Raw genomic sequence first — 16,165 nt, forward strand, 5'->3', positions numbered from 1 at the left:
TTTTATACGTTCATATGAAATTTTGCAAAATCCTAACCAGCGCATCCACTATCCTGCAGCTATCTCTTTCAGAACCCTAGAATCAGGTCCTGGGATTTTAGTCCCTTAAATTTCTCTTAATACTTTTTCACTGTTGATGTCTCCTTAACCTATAATTTTCTTATTGGCCCTTCTATTTCTGGTATATAAGTTGCGTCTTTTACTGTGAAGACAGACACAAAATATTTATTTGTTAATTGTCTCTGCTGTTTCCTCTTTCCCCATGATAATTTCTCCTGTCTCTGCCTCTACAGGTGTCAATCCCTGGTTTTGTTTGTTAGTGGTCACTCATAGGTGAAAGCTACTGTATTGTTGAACTGTCAAGTCTGTCAATTAATTGTCCACAATCCCTACAGGATAGAGTGAACAGGCAGAATTGTAGACGGCAAAGTGAAATTGAATTATGTGAATGCTTGCAAGTAGTCTCCACTTTGTTTAATCTTACCTGTTGAAGTAATTTTATTTCTGCTTAATAATTAATTCTTAATCATTCTACATAGATCATAGGCATGGACTAGTCAGGGATGGTCAGCATGGATTTGTTAAAGGAAGATCTTGCCTCACAAATTTGATTGAATTCTTTGAGGAAGTGACAAGAAGGGTTGATGAAGGTGGTGCAGTGGATGTTGTGCACATGGATTTTAGCAAGGCATTTGACAAGGTCCCACATGGCAGATTGGTCAGGAAAGTAAAAGCCCATGGGATTCAGGGTAATGTGGCAAACTGGATAAAAGGTTGGCTTTGTAACAGGAAACAGGATAATGGTCGATGGATGCCCTTGCAAATGGAAAGTTGTCTCAAGTGGTGTTCCACAGGGCTCGGTGTTGGGACCCTTGCTGTTTGTGTTATATATCAACGATTTGGACGTGAACGTGGGGGCACGATTGGGAAATTTGCAGATGACACAAGGATTGGCCGAGTAGTAGATAGTGTAGAGGATAGCCATAATCTCCAAAATGATATAGATGGGTTGGTGGAGTGGGCGGTAAAGTGGCAGATGGATTTTAACATAGAGAAGTGTGAGGTCTTACATTTATGGGAGTCAAACAGATACAGGGATTACACAATAAATGGGAATATACTAAGAGGGGTAGATGAAGTGAGAGATCTTGGCGTACAAGTACACAGGTCCCTGAAGGCAGCAGTTCAAGTAGACAAGGTTGTAAAGAAGGCATATGGAATGGTCTCCTTCATTGGCAGGGGTATAGAATATAAAAGTAAGGATATAATGTTGGAATTGTATAAAACACTGGTGAGGCCACAACTGGAGCATTGTGTGCAGTCCTGGTCACCACATTACAGGAAGGACGTAATAGCTCTGGAGAGAGTGCAGAGGAGGTTTACAAGAATGTTGCCAGGGTTAGAAAAGTGTAGCTACGAGGAGAGATTGGATAGGTTGGGGTTATTTTCCTTGGAGCAGAGAAGGTAACTTGATTGAGGTGTATAAAATTATGAGGGGAATAGATAGAGTGGACAGGATAAAATTGTTTCCCTTGGTGGAGAATTCTAGAACCAGGGGACATAGATTCAAGATAAGTGGCAGAAGGTGTAGGGGGGACATGAGGAGGAACTTCTTTACGCAAAGGGTAGTGGGTATCTGCAGTTTGCTGCTCAAGTTGGTGGAAGAGGCAGAAACTCTAAACTCTTTTAAAAAGTACCTGGATCTGCACCTTAAGTGCTGTAAGCTGCAGGGCTATGGGCCGGTTGCAGGAAGGTGGGATTAGAAAGGGCACCTGGATGTCCTCAGGCTGGCATGGACAAGATGGGCCGAATGGCCTCCTCCTGTGCTGTAACTTTTCTATTGTTCTAATTGCGTAATATAGATGGAGGGTAATAATTCAAAATTTTTGGATTCTTAAAAACAGATTCCAGACCCCCCCGCAACATCCCACTCCCAACTCCTGGAAAAATAGCTGTTAAAAGCATTGTCCATTTTGAAGAACATATATATGATTGTTTTTTTAAACATTAAGTTCTGCTGCTCAACCAGATTGGTCATTTTATATGGTCTTCCAGCCAACTAACTAACTATAATAAAAGCAAAATACTGCAGATGCTGGAAATTAACTAACTATGGTGTGTAAGAACATTTGAATCTGACAAACCAATTATGGTTGCAACATATTCCATTTATTGTGTTTGGCCTGGTCCAGACACAACGCAGAGTTTTTAGCAGTAGGTATACAGAGAAATAAACACAATTGCCCTCTTTGTTCCTAGGTAGAAATTAAACCTCCAACGATCTTTTCATTCCCAACACTCTGAATCATTAGGGCATGAAAAGTGTTGTTGTAAAAAAGACCCTAGAAATGAGAGTTCTTTGAAAACAACAGATATGTTAAATAAAAACAGAAAATGCTAGAAAAGCTCAGCAGGTCTGACAGCATCTGTGGAGCGAGAAACAGAGTTAACGTTTTGAGTTTTTGTGATCCTTCTTCAGAGCTAAAGAGAAGTAGAAATGTGATGAAATTTATACTGTTTAAGGGGAGTGTAGCAGGTGAAGCTGAAAAGAAAGCCCGCGATAGCTGGGAGCTAAGGAATGATGTTTGTTATCAAACTGACTTTATCAAACCTGCCGACAAGGGTGGTGCTGTTGTTGTCTGGCAAACTGACCTCTACCTTGCAGAGGCTGAGTGCCAACTCTCAGACACTTCTTCCTACCTCTCCCTGGACCATGACCCTGCCATTGAACATCAAGCCATTGTTTCCAGGACTGTCACTGACCTCATCTCTGGAGATCTTCCCTTCACAGCTTCCAACCTTATAGGTTCCCAACCCCAGACAACCCATTTCTACCTCTTTCCCAAAATCTACAAACAGGACTGCCCTGGTAGACCGATCATATCAGCCTGTTCCTGCCCCACAGAACCCATTTCTTCCTATCTTGACTCCATTCTCTTTCCCCTTGTCCAGTCTCTTCCCACCTAATCCACAATTCCTCTCATGCCCTATGTCATATCAATAATTTCCAGTTTCCTGGCCCTAACCACCGCCTCTTCACCATGGACGTCCAATCCCTCTACAACTCCATCCCTTACCAGGATGGTCCGAGGGCTGTCCGCTTCTTCCTTGGACAGAGGCCCGAACAATGCCCGTCCACCACCACTCTCCTCCGTCTGGCTGAACTTGTTCTCTCACTGAAAAATTTCTCCTTAAGCTTGTCTCACTTCCTCCAAAGAAAAGGTGTGGCTATGGGTACCCAGATGGGTCCCAGTTATGCTTGTCTCTTTATGGGGTATGTGGAACATTTCCTTGTTCCAGTCCTACTCAGGCCCCCTTCCACAAACTCTCTTTCTCAGTACATCAACGACTGTTTCGGTGCCGCTTCATGCTCTCGGCTGGACCTGGAAAAATGTATCAATTTTGCTTCCAATTTCCACCCCTCCACCACAATCACATGAACACTTCATTTCCCTTCCTTGATCTCTCTGTCTCCATTTCTGGTGATGGACTGTCCACCAATATTCATTACAAGCCCACCAATATTCATTACAAGCCCACCGACTCCAAAAGCTACCTCGACTATGGCTCCTCTCACCCTGCTTCCTGTAAGGACTCCATCCCATTCTCTCAGTTCCTTTGCCTCCGTTACATCTATTCTGATGATGCTACTTTCCAAAACGATGCTTCTGACATGTCTTCCTTCATCCTTTACCGGGGTTTCCGAACCACTGTGGTTGACAGGGCCCTCAACCGTGTCCAACCCATCTCCCGCGCCTCTGCCCTCATACCTTCCTCTCCCTCCCAGAACCATGATAGTGACCCCTTGTCCTTACTTTTCACCCCATCAGCCTCCGCATTCAAAAGATCACCCTCCGCCATTTCAACCAACTTCAGCACGATGCCACCACCAAACACATCTTCCTCTCACCCCCTTGTCAGCATTTCGTAGAGACCGTTGCCTCCTGGGCATCCTGGTCCACTCCTCCATCACTCCCAACACCTCATTCCCTTCCCACGCAGTTGCCTTAGGTGCAATACCTGCCCCTTTACCTCCTCCCTCCTCACTGTCCAAGGGCCCAAACACTCCTTTCAGGTGAAGCAATGCTTCACTTGCACCTCCTTCAATTTGGTCTATTTCTCCCAACGAGGTCTCCTCTAAATTGGGGAGACCAAACGCAGACTGAGCGACTGCTTTGCGGATCACCTTCGCTCTGTCGCAAGTATGACCCAGACCTTCCTGTCGCTTGCCATTTCAACACACCATTCTGCTCTCATGCCCAAATGTCCGTCCTTGGCCTGCTGCAATGTTCCAACACAGTCCAATGCAAACTGGAGGAGCAGCACCTCATCTTCCAGTTCGGCACTTTACAGCCTTCCGGACATAACATTGAGTTCAACAACTTCAGAGCATGAACTCTCCTCTATCTTCACCCCTTTTTTAATGCCCTTTTTAAAAAAATATTTTTATTTTTTTATCCACTTCCATTTTTATTCATTTATTCATTGTTTTATCCTCTTTTTTAAATCCCCTTTTCTATTCATTTTCCCCAACCGCCGTCCCCTCCCCCCACCCCATCCCCAAAAGGGCCATCTGTTACTTGTTCCATGTTGTTCTTTCACAGAGTGCTGACCCTTGTTCTGTTATTGACACGTTCTGCTTTCTTACCTTTATGCCACTATCAGCACCTCCTTTAGCCCTTACCACTACCATTAACACTCCTTGTCTTTTTGACTATGACATCTTTATCAATCTCTCCTTAGCCCCCAGCTATCTCTGACCTCCTTTCCAGCTTCACCTGCTCCACCCCCCCTAAACTTCAGAGCTAAAGAGAAGTAGAAATGTGATAAAATTTCATCACATTTCTACTTCTCTTTAGCTCTGAAGAAGGGTCATACGGACTCGAAATGTTAACTCTGTTTCTCTCTCCACAGATGCTGTCAGACCTGCTAAGTTTTTCCAGTATTTTGTGTTTTTATTTCAGATTTCCAGCATCTGCAATATTTTGCTTTTATCCGGATGTCAACATGTTTAACATTCTGTCCAATTGTCCCAGTACTTATTTCAAGACTGTCTTGGTTATCTTGTTTCGCAATGTGGCAACAAAAATAAGTCAACAGGCACAAATCACACATCCTACACCTCAAAGGAAGTTGATGGGTATCATGGGAATAAACAACTTAACCTTTTCATTGTTTCTAACTACAATACAAATCCACAAGCCATATATAAATAAAAAGGAAACAAAAACTTCAATCATGTGAGATTAAATCAACTTCTAATCCTTTGTATATTTGTGTACACAATTAGGGATCTTACAGGGTGCTGCTAGTGTCCTAAGAGAGCGGCAGAATTTTGGATCAAGTACCTGTACTAACAGGTGATGGGGACACAAAAACCTATTGTATTCAGATGCATCAATTTTAGTTGGCTTCATTTCTGATGGCTCCCAAGGCTTGAAACATTAAATCAGCTGTGGCCAAAGCTGAACAATCCACCTGACCAAAGGGTAGTGTGCTACTGGGTGAGTATGGCACATACTTTGTCAGTAGCACAATGTGACCCTAATCTGCTCCCAGGCTGGTTCATAGTAATGAGATCACAAAAGGGGATTGATTGAATGTAGAATTCCTAGTAAGGGCATTTCTTTTCTCCAATAAATCTTAAGTGATAAACCTAAAGAATTTTCACTGCTTAAAAGTTGGCATTATGAGATAGGACTATGTAGTATTATTTCTGAAACATAAAATTAGTTTGGAATGGATAAGCAGATAAGTTTGTTGATATAATGTTTTTCTTATCTAATTTGTAGTATTGTGAATTCTAATTGCTATTTTAAAAAAATGAAAATATATTATGACTTTAGGGTGTAGACTTTTTATATTCAAATTTTATTTAAATAAGTTTTAAACCATCTTTTGCATTGAAAATACATTCTTATCCAAAATCTAATTAAATGTTAAGGACATGTTTCAGTCTTTTTTCTGTATATTATGTTCGATTTCTAAACATTTCTTAGTATTTTTTTTTTCCAACTTTTACAGAAGAGGTAGACTACAATCTCTTTGGCACAGATTCACTGACACGAAAGAAAAAACCTTTGGGCGGTCTCCGTAATGATACCCTCCGAAAACGAATTCACCTCAGCATTAGTATTCCTCAAGACTTCAGACCTGTCTCTTCCATCATTGATGTGGATATTCTGCCTGAAACTCACCGGAGAGTCCGATTATACAAGCATGGATGTGAAAAACCCTTGGGATTCTACATTCGAGATGGCACAAGTGTGAGGGTGACTGCTCATGGACTAGAAAAAGTTCCAGGTATCTTCATTTCGCGGCTCGTGCCTGGAGGCTTAGCTGAAAGTACAGGCCTCCTTGCTGTTAATGATGAGGTCCTGGAGGTGAATGGGATTGAAGTGATGGGTAAGACACTTGATCAAGCTACAGACATGATGATTGCCAACAGTCACAATCTTATCATTACAGTGAAGCCCGTGAACCAGAGGAACAATGTCAACCGCAGCAGCCGTATGTCTGGTAGCTCTGGCCATTCCAATGACAGTACAGCCAGCCATCATAGCCTACCCTCGGCCCATGTGGTGCAGAACTATAATCCTGAAGATGACAGTGATGAGGAAGCTGACATTATTATTGAGGGTTGTAGTGAACCACAGAGTATTCCAGTTAAACTGCCATCTTCATCCTTCACCAGTTCACGAATGAATGCTGGTAATCTGAGTCAGAGACTGCAAAAGGAGCTGACATTCAATGGATCCATTAGAAAAAATAATGGAAATATACTTAAAACATTAAGCGCAATCAAAGCTGAGGCAAGGCATAGCCTAGCTCTCAGTAGAGGAGGCATTGAAGAGGATGGAACAGTGATTACACTTTGAAATGTTTGGTTTGGATTGATGTTAGGTGCCAAAAGAGAACAATGAACTTAGATGTGTTCATTTTTACTTTTTTAATTTCAAAGATATTTTTGGGAACATTTCCCTTGTTTACTGGAATTCAGTATCTTACAGGATGTTCTTTCAATTGCCTTTAATATTAAGGCTAATATTATTACTCAAATATAGTAGTAAACAGATGTGGACATTAAACCCATAAAATAATTTTAAATGAGAGTAAAGTCTTTAATAATCTATGTCAAAAAGCACAATACCAAATTATTTTTAAGCAAAATCATGAAGATATCCTGTGAGCAAAAATGATTGCATTGTATAGAACCACTTGCTGGATGTATTTGTTGCAATAATTATGGAAGACCAATTTAATTATCTTAGATTCTCCAAACATAAGCCTGGTCCTAGGCATTGCAGCTGTTTATCTATGCATAACCAATGAATTCTAGATTATGTTTAAAATTATTTTTATTAGATAATGTAATGCTAAAGGCTAACAATTGGAATTAGTTGCTGTAGTTTAGAATTTTCCAGCATAACAATGCCCAATCCAATATACACCTCTAGTGTTTTATGTTTGTATGTTTTAATGTTGAATGTGTTTGGGATTTTTCACTCTGTACAATATGTCTTTACAAAAACCCTTTGGAGCTGAAAATAATATTGCCTTATCAGTGAATTAGAGACTGAGGCATTTGGTAGGTTGCATTGGTAACCTAAGAGTGATGTACATAGTGGTGGTAATGCAATCAGAATCATAGAAATTTATGGCATGGAGGGAGGCCATTCAGCCCATTGTGTCCACGCTGGCCGACAAGTAGCATCCAGCCTAATCCCGCTGTCCAGTTCTTGGTCCATACCCTTGTAAGTTACAGCAAGGTTATGGCAATTCAACTGCATATCCAAGTACTTTTTAAATGTTATGCGGCTTTCTGTCTCTACCACCCTTTAAGCGGTGAGTTTAAGATCCCCACCACCCTCTTGGTGAAATCATTTCCCTTTGAATTCCCTCTAAACCTCCTACTTAGCATAAATCTAGGCCCCCTGGATATGAAACCCCCTCAGCCAAGGGAGAATAGGGCCTTCCTATCAACTCTGTCTAGGCTCCTCCTCATTTTATAAAAATCAATTTGGTCTTCTTTCAGCCTCCTCTGTTCCAAAGAAAACAACCTGAGCCTATCCATTTTTTCCCATAACTAAAATTCTCCAGTCCGAGAGATATTATGTCAGATCCGATGGTAAAGGCTGAATTGTTCAAATCTCAGCGGGAAATTTGAAACAACTGTCAGAATCTTTTGCAATTTGTATGTTTCCAGATGCAGGCTTTGAATTCAGTAGTAATAAGACCACTGAGTTTCAACAGGTTTTTTTTATATAAAACTAAATTAAACATTTGTTAATATAAGAAAAATTATAAGCTCACGCATATGTCTACAGAATTACTACTATAATAACTACAAAAATCACCAAATTAATCTGACTCTCAGTTACACCCCTGTTAAGGCAACAGTAAAACTCATAGATTTAAAAACCTCTGGCAGAGCACACCCTGCCTGGACAGTCGCATTCAAAATTAGTTTGTTTCAGCTCGGGGTCCTTGAGGCTTAACAGGCTGGAGGCTTCTCACATTTGATGGATCTTAAGATGCTTCTCCCTTACACACAATCTCCTTTCTTCTTTATACATATCTTTCTCTTTGAATGTAAATTTTTCATTGTATTACTAGGTTTTTAACTTTACCTCTTCTAACGATAACATCCTTTGGTTCCACCAATTTTATTAAGCTGAAAAAAATAAACACATCCTTGGCGTCTTTTAGCTAGGTGCAAGATTTCACCCGTTCTTTTGAAAGCTTTATTTAAAAATGCAAATTTCCCCCTTGACACCTGTTTCTAAACTTCCTCATGTTTATCTAATTACCATTTCAAACCTACTTCTTTCTATACATCAAAGCAGCCAGCTAGCTGGTTTTAATCCAATTAAGACACACACAGACACAGACAAAAACACCACTAAACTCTATTTTTAAAAAACAATTTCCAATAATATTATAGACATTAATGTCTTCATGACACAGCATCTATGGAGAGAAAGAGAGTTGATGTTTCAAGTCAAGTGACCTTTCAGGAAAGGATTGGAAAATGATGGTCTGTACCTCCGCTATTTCTTCTCTTGCTTCTATTAACTGCCTACAATACATTTCACTTGGCCTGGGGATGTATCTGTTTTCAAATCTGTTAAACCTGTTAAACTCCTTAATACTTCTTCTCTCATTATGTTAATTTCATCTAATATTTCACACTCCTCATTCATGATTGCAATGCCTGTATCGTCCCTCTCTTGCTAAAACAGATGCAAAATATTCATTAAGAACCATACCAATATCATCCCCTTCTAAAGATAGGGACACCTAATGGTCCCTAATAGACCCTATTCTTTCTTTTGTCGTCCTCTTGCTCCTATTAAAAACTTGGGATTTTACTTGCCAATATTTTTTTATGCTCTCTCTTTGCTTTCCTAATTTCCTTTTTAATTTTGCCTCTACACTTCTTATACTCCTCTAGGTTTTCTGCAGTAATGAGCTCTCGGTATCTGACACAAGCTTTCCTTTTTTCTTTATCCTCTCCAAGCTCCTTTATGTAAGGGGGATCTGGATTTGTTAGTCCCACCTTCCTCCTTTGAGAATACACTTGCTCTCAACCCTCACTATCTCCTCTTTGAATGCCTCCCACTGATCTGGCACTGATTTGCCTTCATGTAGTTGTTTCTAGTCTACTTTAGCTAACCCAATTCAGAACTTTCATCCCTGGTCTTCCGTAGTCTTTCAACTATGCTAAATCTAACTGAATTATGATCCACTCTGCTTCCCAACTGATACCCTTTCCATCTACCTGTCTTCATTCCCTCAGACTGACTCTAGAATCTTCCCCTCTGTTGTTGTACTTGCTACATACTATCCAACAAAGGTTCTCCCGCATGCATTTTAAATGTTCTGCTCTGTGTCACACTAATTCTATTCCAGTTAATAGGGTAATTGAAATCTTCCACTATTACTGCCCTATTGGTTTTGCATTTCAGAGATTTGCCTACATATTTGTGGTTCCATCTCCCTCCCATAGTGTGATTGCCCCTTATTTTTTGTTCAGTTCAACCCAATACCCTCATTTGATGATCCTTCTACCGTAATCCTCGTCACAGCTATAATTATTTCCTGAATCAATATTGCAACTTCCCTCCCTGCTTTTTTTAATTTCCCCCCCCCTCACCTATCTTGAAAACTTTGTGACCAGAAATGTTGAGCTACCATTCCTGCCTCCCTTTCAACTATGCCTCAGTAATAGCTATAACATCATACTCCTACATATCAATCTGTGTTCTCAGATCATCTGCTTTGTTCCCTGGATTTTTTGCATTGAAGTATATACCATTTAACATTGCCAGTCTCCCTCCTTGTCTATTTTCTAACTTTTGTTGACTCGACATTCCAAACATGCTTACTAATTTCAGGGTGCAAGATGAAAAGCTTTGCCAAAAAATGTCTCTTCTCAGCAATTTGGAGAATACAACTTTTTTGAGCCTCAATTTTTCAATTTCTTTTCCAGCTCCCTAAACTCTTCCTTCAGACCTCTGCCCTCTTCTGCATATGTCCTTGGAAATTGGACCATGACCTATGGCTGTTCACCCTCCCCACTTGATGTCCTGCAGCCACTCAGTGACAGCCTTGACCCTGGCACCAGGGATGCAACATACCATCCTAGAGTCATGCCTTCAGCTGTAAAAGTGAATATTTATCTCTCTCTCTTCCCCCCCCCCCCCAACACCACCCCTATCAAATTTCCTACCACTATTGTTCTTCCACTTTTTTTTCTTGCCCTAGTGCAGCTAAACCACCTGTGGCGTTATGCCCTTGGCTCTGCCTGCACTTCCCAGAGGAACCATCACCCATCACTCTCACCAGTGTTCAAAACTGAATATCGGTTGGAGAGTGAGATGCACTCATGAGATCCCTGCCCAGTCCACCTTGTCTTTCTGGCAATCACCCATTCGTTCTCTACCTGCACGTTTTTAAGCTGCAGGGTGATCACCTCCAGAAATGTGATATCCAAGTAGCTCTCAGCCTTGTGGGTCCACACAGTTCTGAAACCTGGAGCACAAGCTGCTCTGAACTGGTGACACTTGCTGCACATGTTGTCATCCAGGCCATGAGAAGTAAATGGGATTTCCCATGTGGCACAGGATATGCATTCCACAGGCCTAAGATTCCTTGCCACACCTTTACATTCTAGACTATTATCTAGAAAGTCTTAGCTACTCACCAATCGGCTCATTCCTTGGTGGGGAACATCACTAAATCAAAATCTCATGGTAATATTTGAATTAGCAAAAGCAAACCTTGAGCAATTTGTAGTTGGCATCTGAGCCTCTAAATTAGGCTGGATGGTACTTTATGGAATACTATTTATAATGTATACATTACCAATTTTGTATGTAGGGTGTACTCTTATTTTAGGTCTGTTTTGTATCTGCAGTGGCTGTCCGTGCACCTGTTTTACCCACTAAATACAGAATGTGCAAACCAACGTTATGCTTTGTCCTGTACTGGAAAAAAAATTATATTGTGATTTTTGGATTAATATTTCATTCATATTTAACTCTATTTGCATTTTCCTTGTGTCTCTGGGAAGAGTTTGCAGCATCTGTCCCTTTGTTATGGGTTCAAATTAGTCTATCAATGAAGGTGCAATGTTTGGTTGATTAATTGTTTGGTAAAGTGCCATTACATTCCATACCAAAAAATTTTGAGTTTTCAATAATATGTTAGTCTGTGCCTTTTATTACCAAATTTAAACAGAGTTGCGTAATTTCCAATGAAGTTTTCAGTAGCTTTGAGGCAACCTTTTTATGAGAGCGTTTTTTTTCCCTACTTTTAAAAAATAAAATCCTGCACTCTTTGTACCCGGTTCCAAGAATCTACATCAGCAATGTTCAAGGAGATTTATGTGCCTGCCGCACTAGAATTTATTTTTGTGATTGCCTAGCACCACTGGTCAAGAACTTTCAATGATTTATGCACCATCACACCCAAGTCCTTCTGTTACTTTGCTTCTTGAGTACTCAGTCTTGAAGGATATGTACTTGCTTGGATTTGCTTCTCTCCAAGTACATAATACTATATTTATCTGTATTAAAAGATATCTCCGATATGAGCCCATTCTGCAACTGTTTCCTCTTTTGATATTCTACTGTTTATAATAATTGTAAGTATAGAGCCTAAATACTTTTAAAGTATCTCCAGAACTCTAATTCTTTATCATCTAAGTGACTACCGCTGTCCTTTGCTGTTTTTTGATATACTTATAAAAGTGTTTGTTATCACTCTTTGCTGTTTTTTTTCATAGTTGCTTGACCCATCAAGTTCCCAATGTTCTCCTCTGCTTGGGTATTTCTCCATGTTTATTTTGTATTACTATTTTCTCCTTAGAGTTTTTTTTTTGCTCCTTTATTCCTGGTGAAAATGTTGTTAATCTGTCAATATCCATTTATACTTAATAAAAACAGAAAATTCTGGAAATACTCAGCAGGTCTGGCAGTGTGTGTAGAAAGAGAAAGAGTTAACATTCCTGGTCAAGGACCCTTTAGAACTGAAGGAAAATAGATAATAGATATTGAACAAGTGGACCAAGGTAGGAAGAACAGAAGGTCTGTGACAGGGTGGAGGGCAGGAGAGATTAACTGAGAAAAGATTTGATGGTACAAAAGGCAAAGGGAGTGGTAATGCTTGTAGTAAAGAAACAAAAGATTTGACCAGAGTGGGTTGAATGGCAGAGTAATGAACAGCTATGTCCAAAAGCAAAAGCATGAAAAAGAAGATTAAGACTGGTACATGCAAATAAAAGCATACAAAATGGGGTGACAAAGTTTACGTTCTGAAATTGCTGAACTCAGTGTTGAGTCTAGAAGGCTGTAAAGTGCCCAATCAAAAGATGTGGAGCTGTTCCTTGAGCTTGCATTGAGCTTCACTGGAATAGTGCAGCAGGTCGAGGACAGAGATGTCCGCATGAGAGCAAGGTAGTAATTTAAAATGGCAAGCCACTGGAAGCTCAAGGTTATGCTTGCAGACTGAATAAATGCGAATTAAAGTGAATGAGGGGAGCAGAAAAATTGAGATGACCGATGTCACAGCAACAGTTCTCGATGAAAAGATCAAGATCAGATAAGAGGAAGGAGGGAGAATATTGGAAACTGGTGAAAGGGTCTGCTGACCGGAGGTTGGGGGTAGGATTCCTGGCTAAAGAATTCAGCACAGAGAGGCATAGGCGACAGAAGAAGAGCTTGTCGTGCTGAGCTCAAAATTCATTGAGGGGATAAAGGTGAATCCTTTACTAAGGACAAATCATTCAGCATCAGAGAGGGGAAAGTGAGAGGGTATTGTGAATACATCACAAGAGGTGAAATTAGAAGAAGGGATGGGGTCAGGGGAAATCATCTACATTTAAATATTTTCCACTGTTGGTCTGGTGCTTTGTCAACTTTTTCATTCACTTAAAGCTTACTGCTTTCTATTCCAAACATTTTGACTCAAATTTGTAATTGTCACTATATTAATTATTTGGAAGAAGGAAAGGGAGTTCTATAGCAGGGGCAGTAAGTAGTGTAGAGGGGAGCAGGAAGTTGCAAACATAAATTAACTTAGTAAGAAAATATGGCAAATGGGAAAAAAAGGCTAATGGGAGCTGGAATGTAATGGAGATGAAGTTATGCCTCAGTTTTACGATGCCTTGATCTGATCCTACCTGGAATTCTGAGTTGTTTTAAGGACTGCACTTCAGGAAGGATAAAATATCCAGAAAGAAGGTGCAATAGAGATTCAATAGGATGATACCGGGGCTTCGAGAGTTAAATTGAGGCTAGATAACATAAACTTGGCTATTCCCTCGTATAGAAGATTGCGAGGTGATCTGATCGGGACATTCAAAATGTTGAAGGGATTTGATAGGGGAGATACAGAGTAGGGATGTGTGATTTGAGAACAACGGGGCATAATAAAATTAAAGGCTTTTCAGGAGTGAAATCAGGAAGCACTTTTCACACAAAGGATAATAGAAATCTGGAACATTCTTCCAAAATGTTATGGATACTAGGACAATTGGAATTTTCAGGACAAAGGGAATATGTTTTGTTGGAGGTATCAAGGGATGTGGTGCAAAAGTGGGTAAATGTAGTTGAGGTGCAGATCAATCATGATTAATTTGAATGATATGGCAGACTTGAGGGGCTGTATAGCCTCCTTTTCCTAATGCTCTTATGTTTCTATCTTTTTTGTTGCTTCAAATTCCAGTCTTGATGAATCTGGTAATATAATTCCTTTTGTAACTGTGCACCAACAGTAATCAAATTTGACTGGCAAAACTGACCATGCTGAAGGCTTATCAATATTGTCCCTTTGTGCCAGTAAAGTCAGAAGAATCAGATCTTGAATAGCAGAATCCAGCATTATTTGCTAATAATAGTGAAGAAATTACTTGCCCGGGCAATATATTGTGACTAGTCACCATTTTCTACAGTTAAAGAAAAGGAAATGTTGGAAATTATCATCTATGGGTGGAATCTTCCGTTCTGGATTCGAAGTCCAGTGGCGGGCAGGAAAGTTGGCATGATTCCTGCTCGGTGGCGGGACGAGTGAACACTCGTGATCTTCGGTTCAATTCATTACTTACGCATCCGCAAGGAGCATTGAGGATCTCGTGGTGGCGTGGGCAGGAAGTCGCCCGCCGTGCCATTACCTCATGGGGACCAATGGTCCTGCCACCATATTTAAACAGCACCTGGAAAGTCATTCACTTACTGCAGGCCAGGAGCTCCTCATTATTCCTCCAGAGTCCTTGTGTCTGCAGCTTGTACTGGAGAAGCTGACAGATGTGAGCAACCACATCCCAGGACATATGAAGGCGCCTCCAGCATTGTCTTCTACATATCTAGATAAGAACACTACCTGCGATACACCCGTGGTTGGGCCAATGTTCGTCGTTGCAGTGGACTCTGTTCGCCAACATCTTGACCTTCTTGAGGGCCTGCTGCCTCTTGCTGCTCAGGCCCTTGCTCCTCCTGGCACCGTGCCAACTTACGATGAGCCACCCTCCTCATCTGGATGAGAGCCATGTGCAAGAAATCTCCCTGTGATTGTTTTGCTTGCCTCCAATACTCTCAAGATTCGATAGAGAGACCAATGCCTTGGCAGCATAGAAAGACTAACCTGCCCTTGACAGCTATGACCATTCACCCAGGAGGATGGAGGTTTGGAGTTGTGAGCTGGCTGCCATCTACCAGCCGTGCCCCCTGGGAGGCATCCACCTTCCTGCCTCCTTTCTTCCCTGCCTTTGACAGCAACAAATGACACAGAATGAACAGCAACTCCATACCTGGCTGGGATCTCAATGTTATGAGACACATGAGTCTGAAACAAACCATGTGGGCTTCGCCATAGAGAGGAGAACACAACCGCGTATGGTTGACATCCAGTTGCTTCATAATTATCAGGGCGTCTCTTTAGTTGGCCACTTGTGCTGGACTTTGGACCCCACCCACCCAAAAGGACCCTCCTCCAGCTTTGAGGGATCTGACTACCTGCATGGTCAAGGTCAGATTTGAAAAATGGTGTGCGTCACATTCCAGACCTCACTCCATCACTTTCTACCCTCCCCCATCACCCAACAACTTCCACCCCATCACCCTTGACCCACCCAATATCACCATTCCTCCTATTTCTGTCATCCTCGAACCTCTCAAGCTCCCGCCCCCCCCACCCCGTTACCCTGAGACTAATTACGATTAACCTACAGATGCCTTCCCTCTCTGAGCCGACACCCATTATTATCTCCATCCCCTGCCCCCTCCCGCTATCTGCACCACATGTCCAGTCCCCCTCTGTGACCTCCCTCCATGAGACCTTCACCTACCAAACTCTCACTCTGGACCTGCCACCCTACCACATCCCACTCCCCCCTCTGACTGTGACTGTTCCCTCCTATAACCAGTACCCTGAGTTCACCCCTTAGAACCCCACCACTGACCCCACACTCTAGGACACTCTCTCTTCCCTCCACCATGCCCCCCTCCCCACTCCTCCTGTTTCCCAGACACTCTGCACCACCACCCCCATTCCCCCACCCCTTCTCTAGACATACTCTCCACTTAGCCTGTCTCCCATGTCCAGCCTTGGCGTAGCTGTTGCTATTGGCACTCGCTATGAATGAAATAAGGTCCCCAAGAAGGCG

The 16,165-nt window shown here is 41.5% G+C and overlaps 1 protein-coding gene across 1 annotated transcript in view; it reads left to right on the top strand.

Annotated features, from left to right (window-relative positions):
* LOC144679018 (partitioning defective 6 homolog gamma-like) overlaps positions 1 to 10,681 on the top strand; it is a 92,456-nt gene extending 81,775 nt beyond the window's left edge. The window contains exon 3 of the mRNA XM_078539239.1: positions 6,025 to 10,681. Coding sequence (XP_078395365.1) covers positions 6,025 to 6,878 — 854 coding nt within the window. The 3' untranslated portion in view covers positions 6,879 to 10,681. The remainder of the gene's footprint in view (positions 1 to 6,024) is intronic.
* Positions 10,682 to 16,165: the final 5,484 nt, after the last annotated feature.

Source organism: Cetorhinus maximus, chromosome 3 (genome assembly GCF_964194155.1).
Source record: "Cetorhinus maximus chromosome 3, sCetMax3.hap1.1, whole genome shotgun sequence".
Taxonomy (NCBI): Eukaryota; Metazoa; Chordata; class Chondrichthyes; order Lamniformes; family Cetorhinidae; genus Cetorhinus; species Cetorhinus maximus.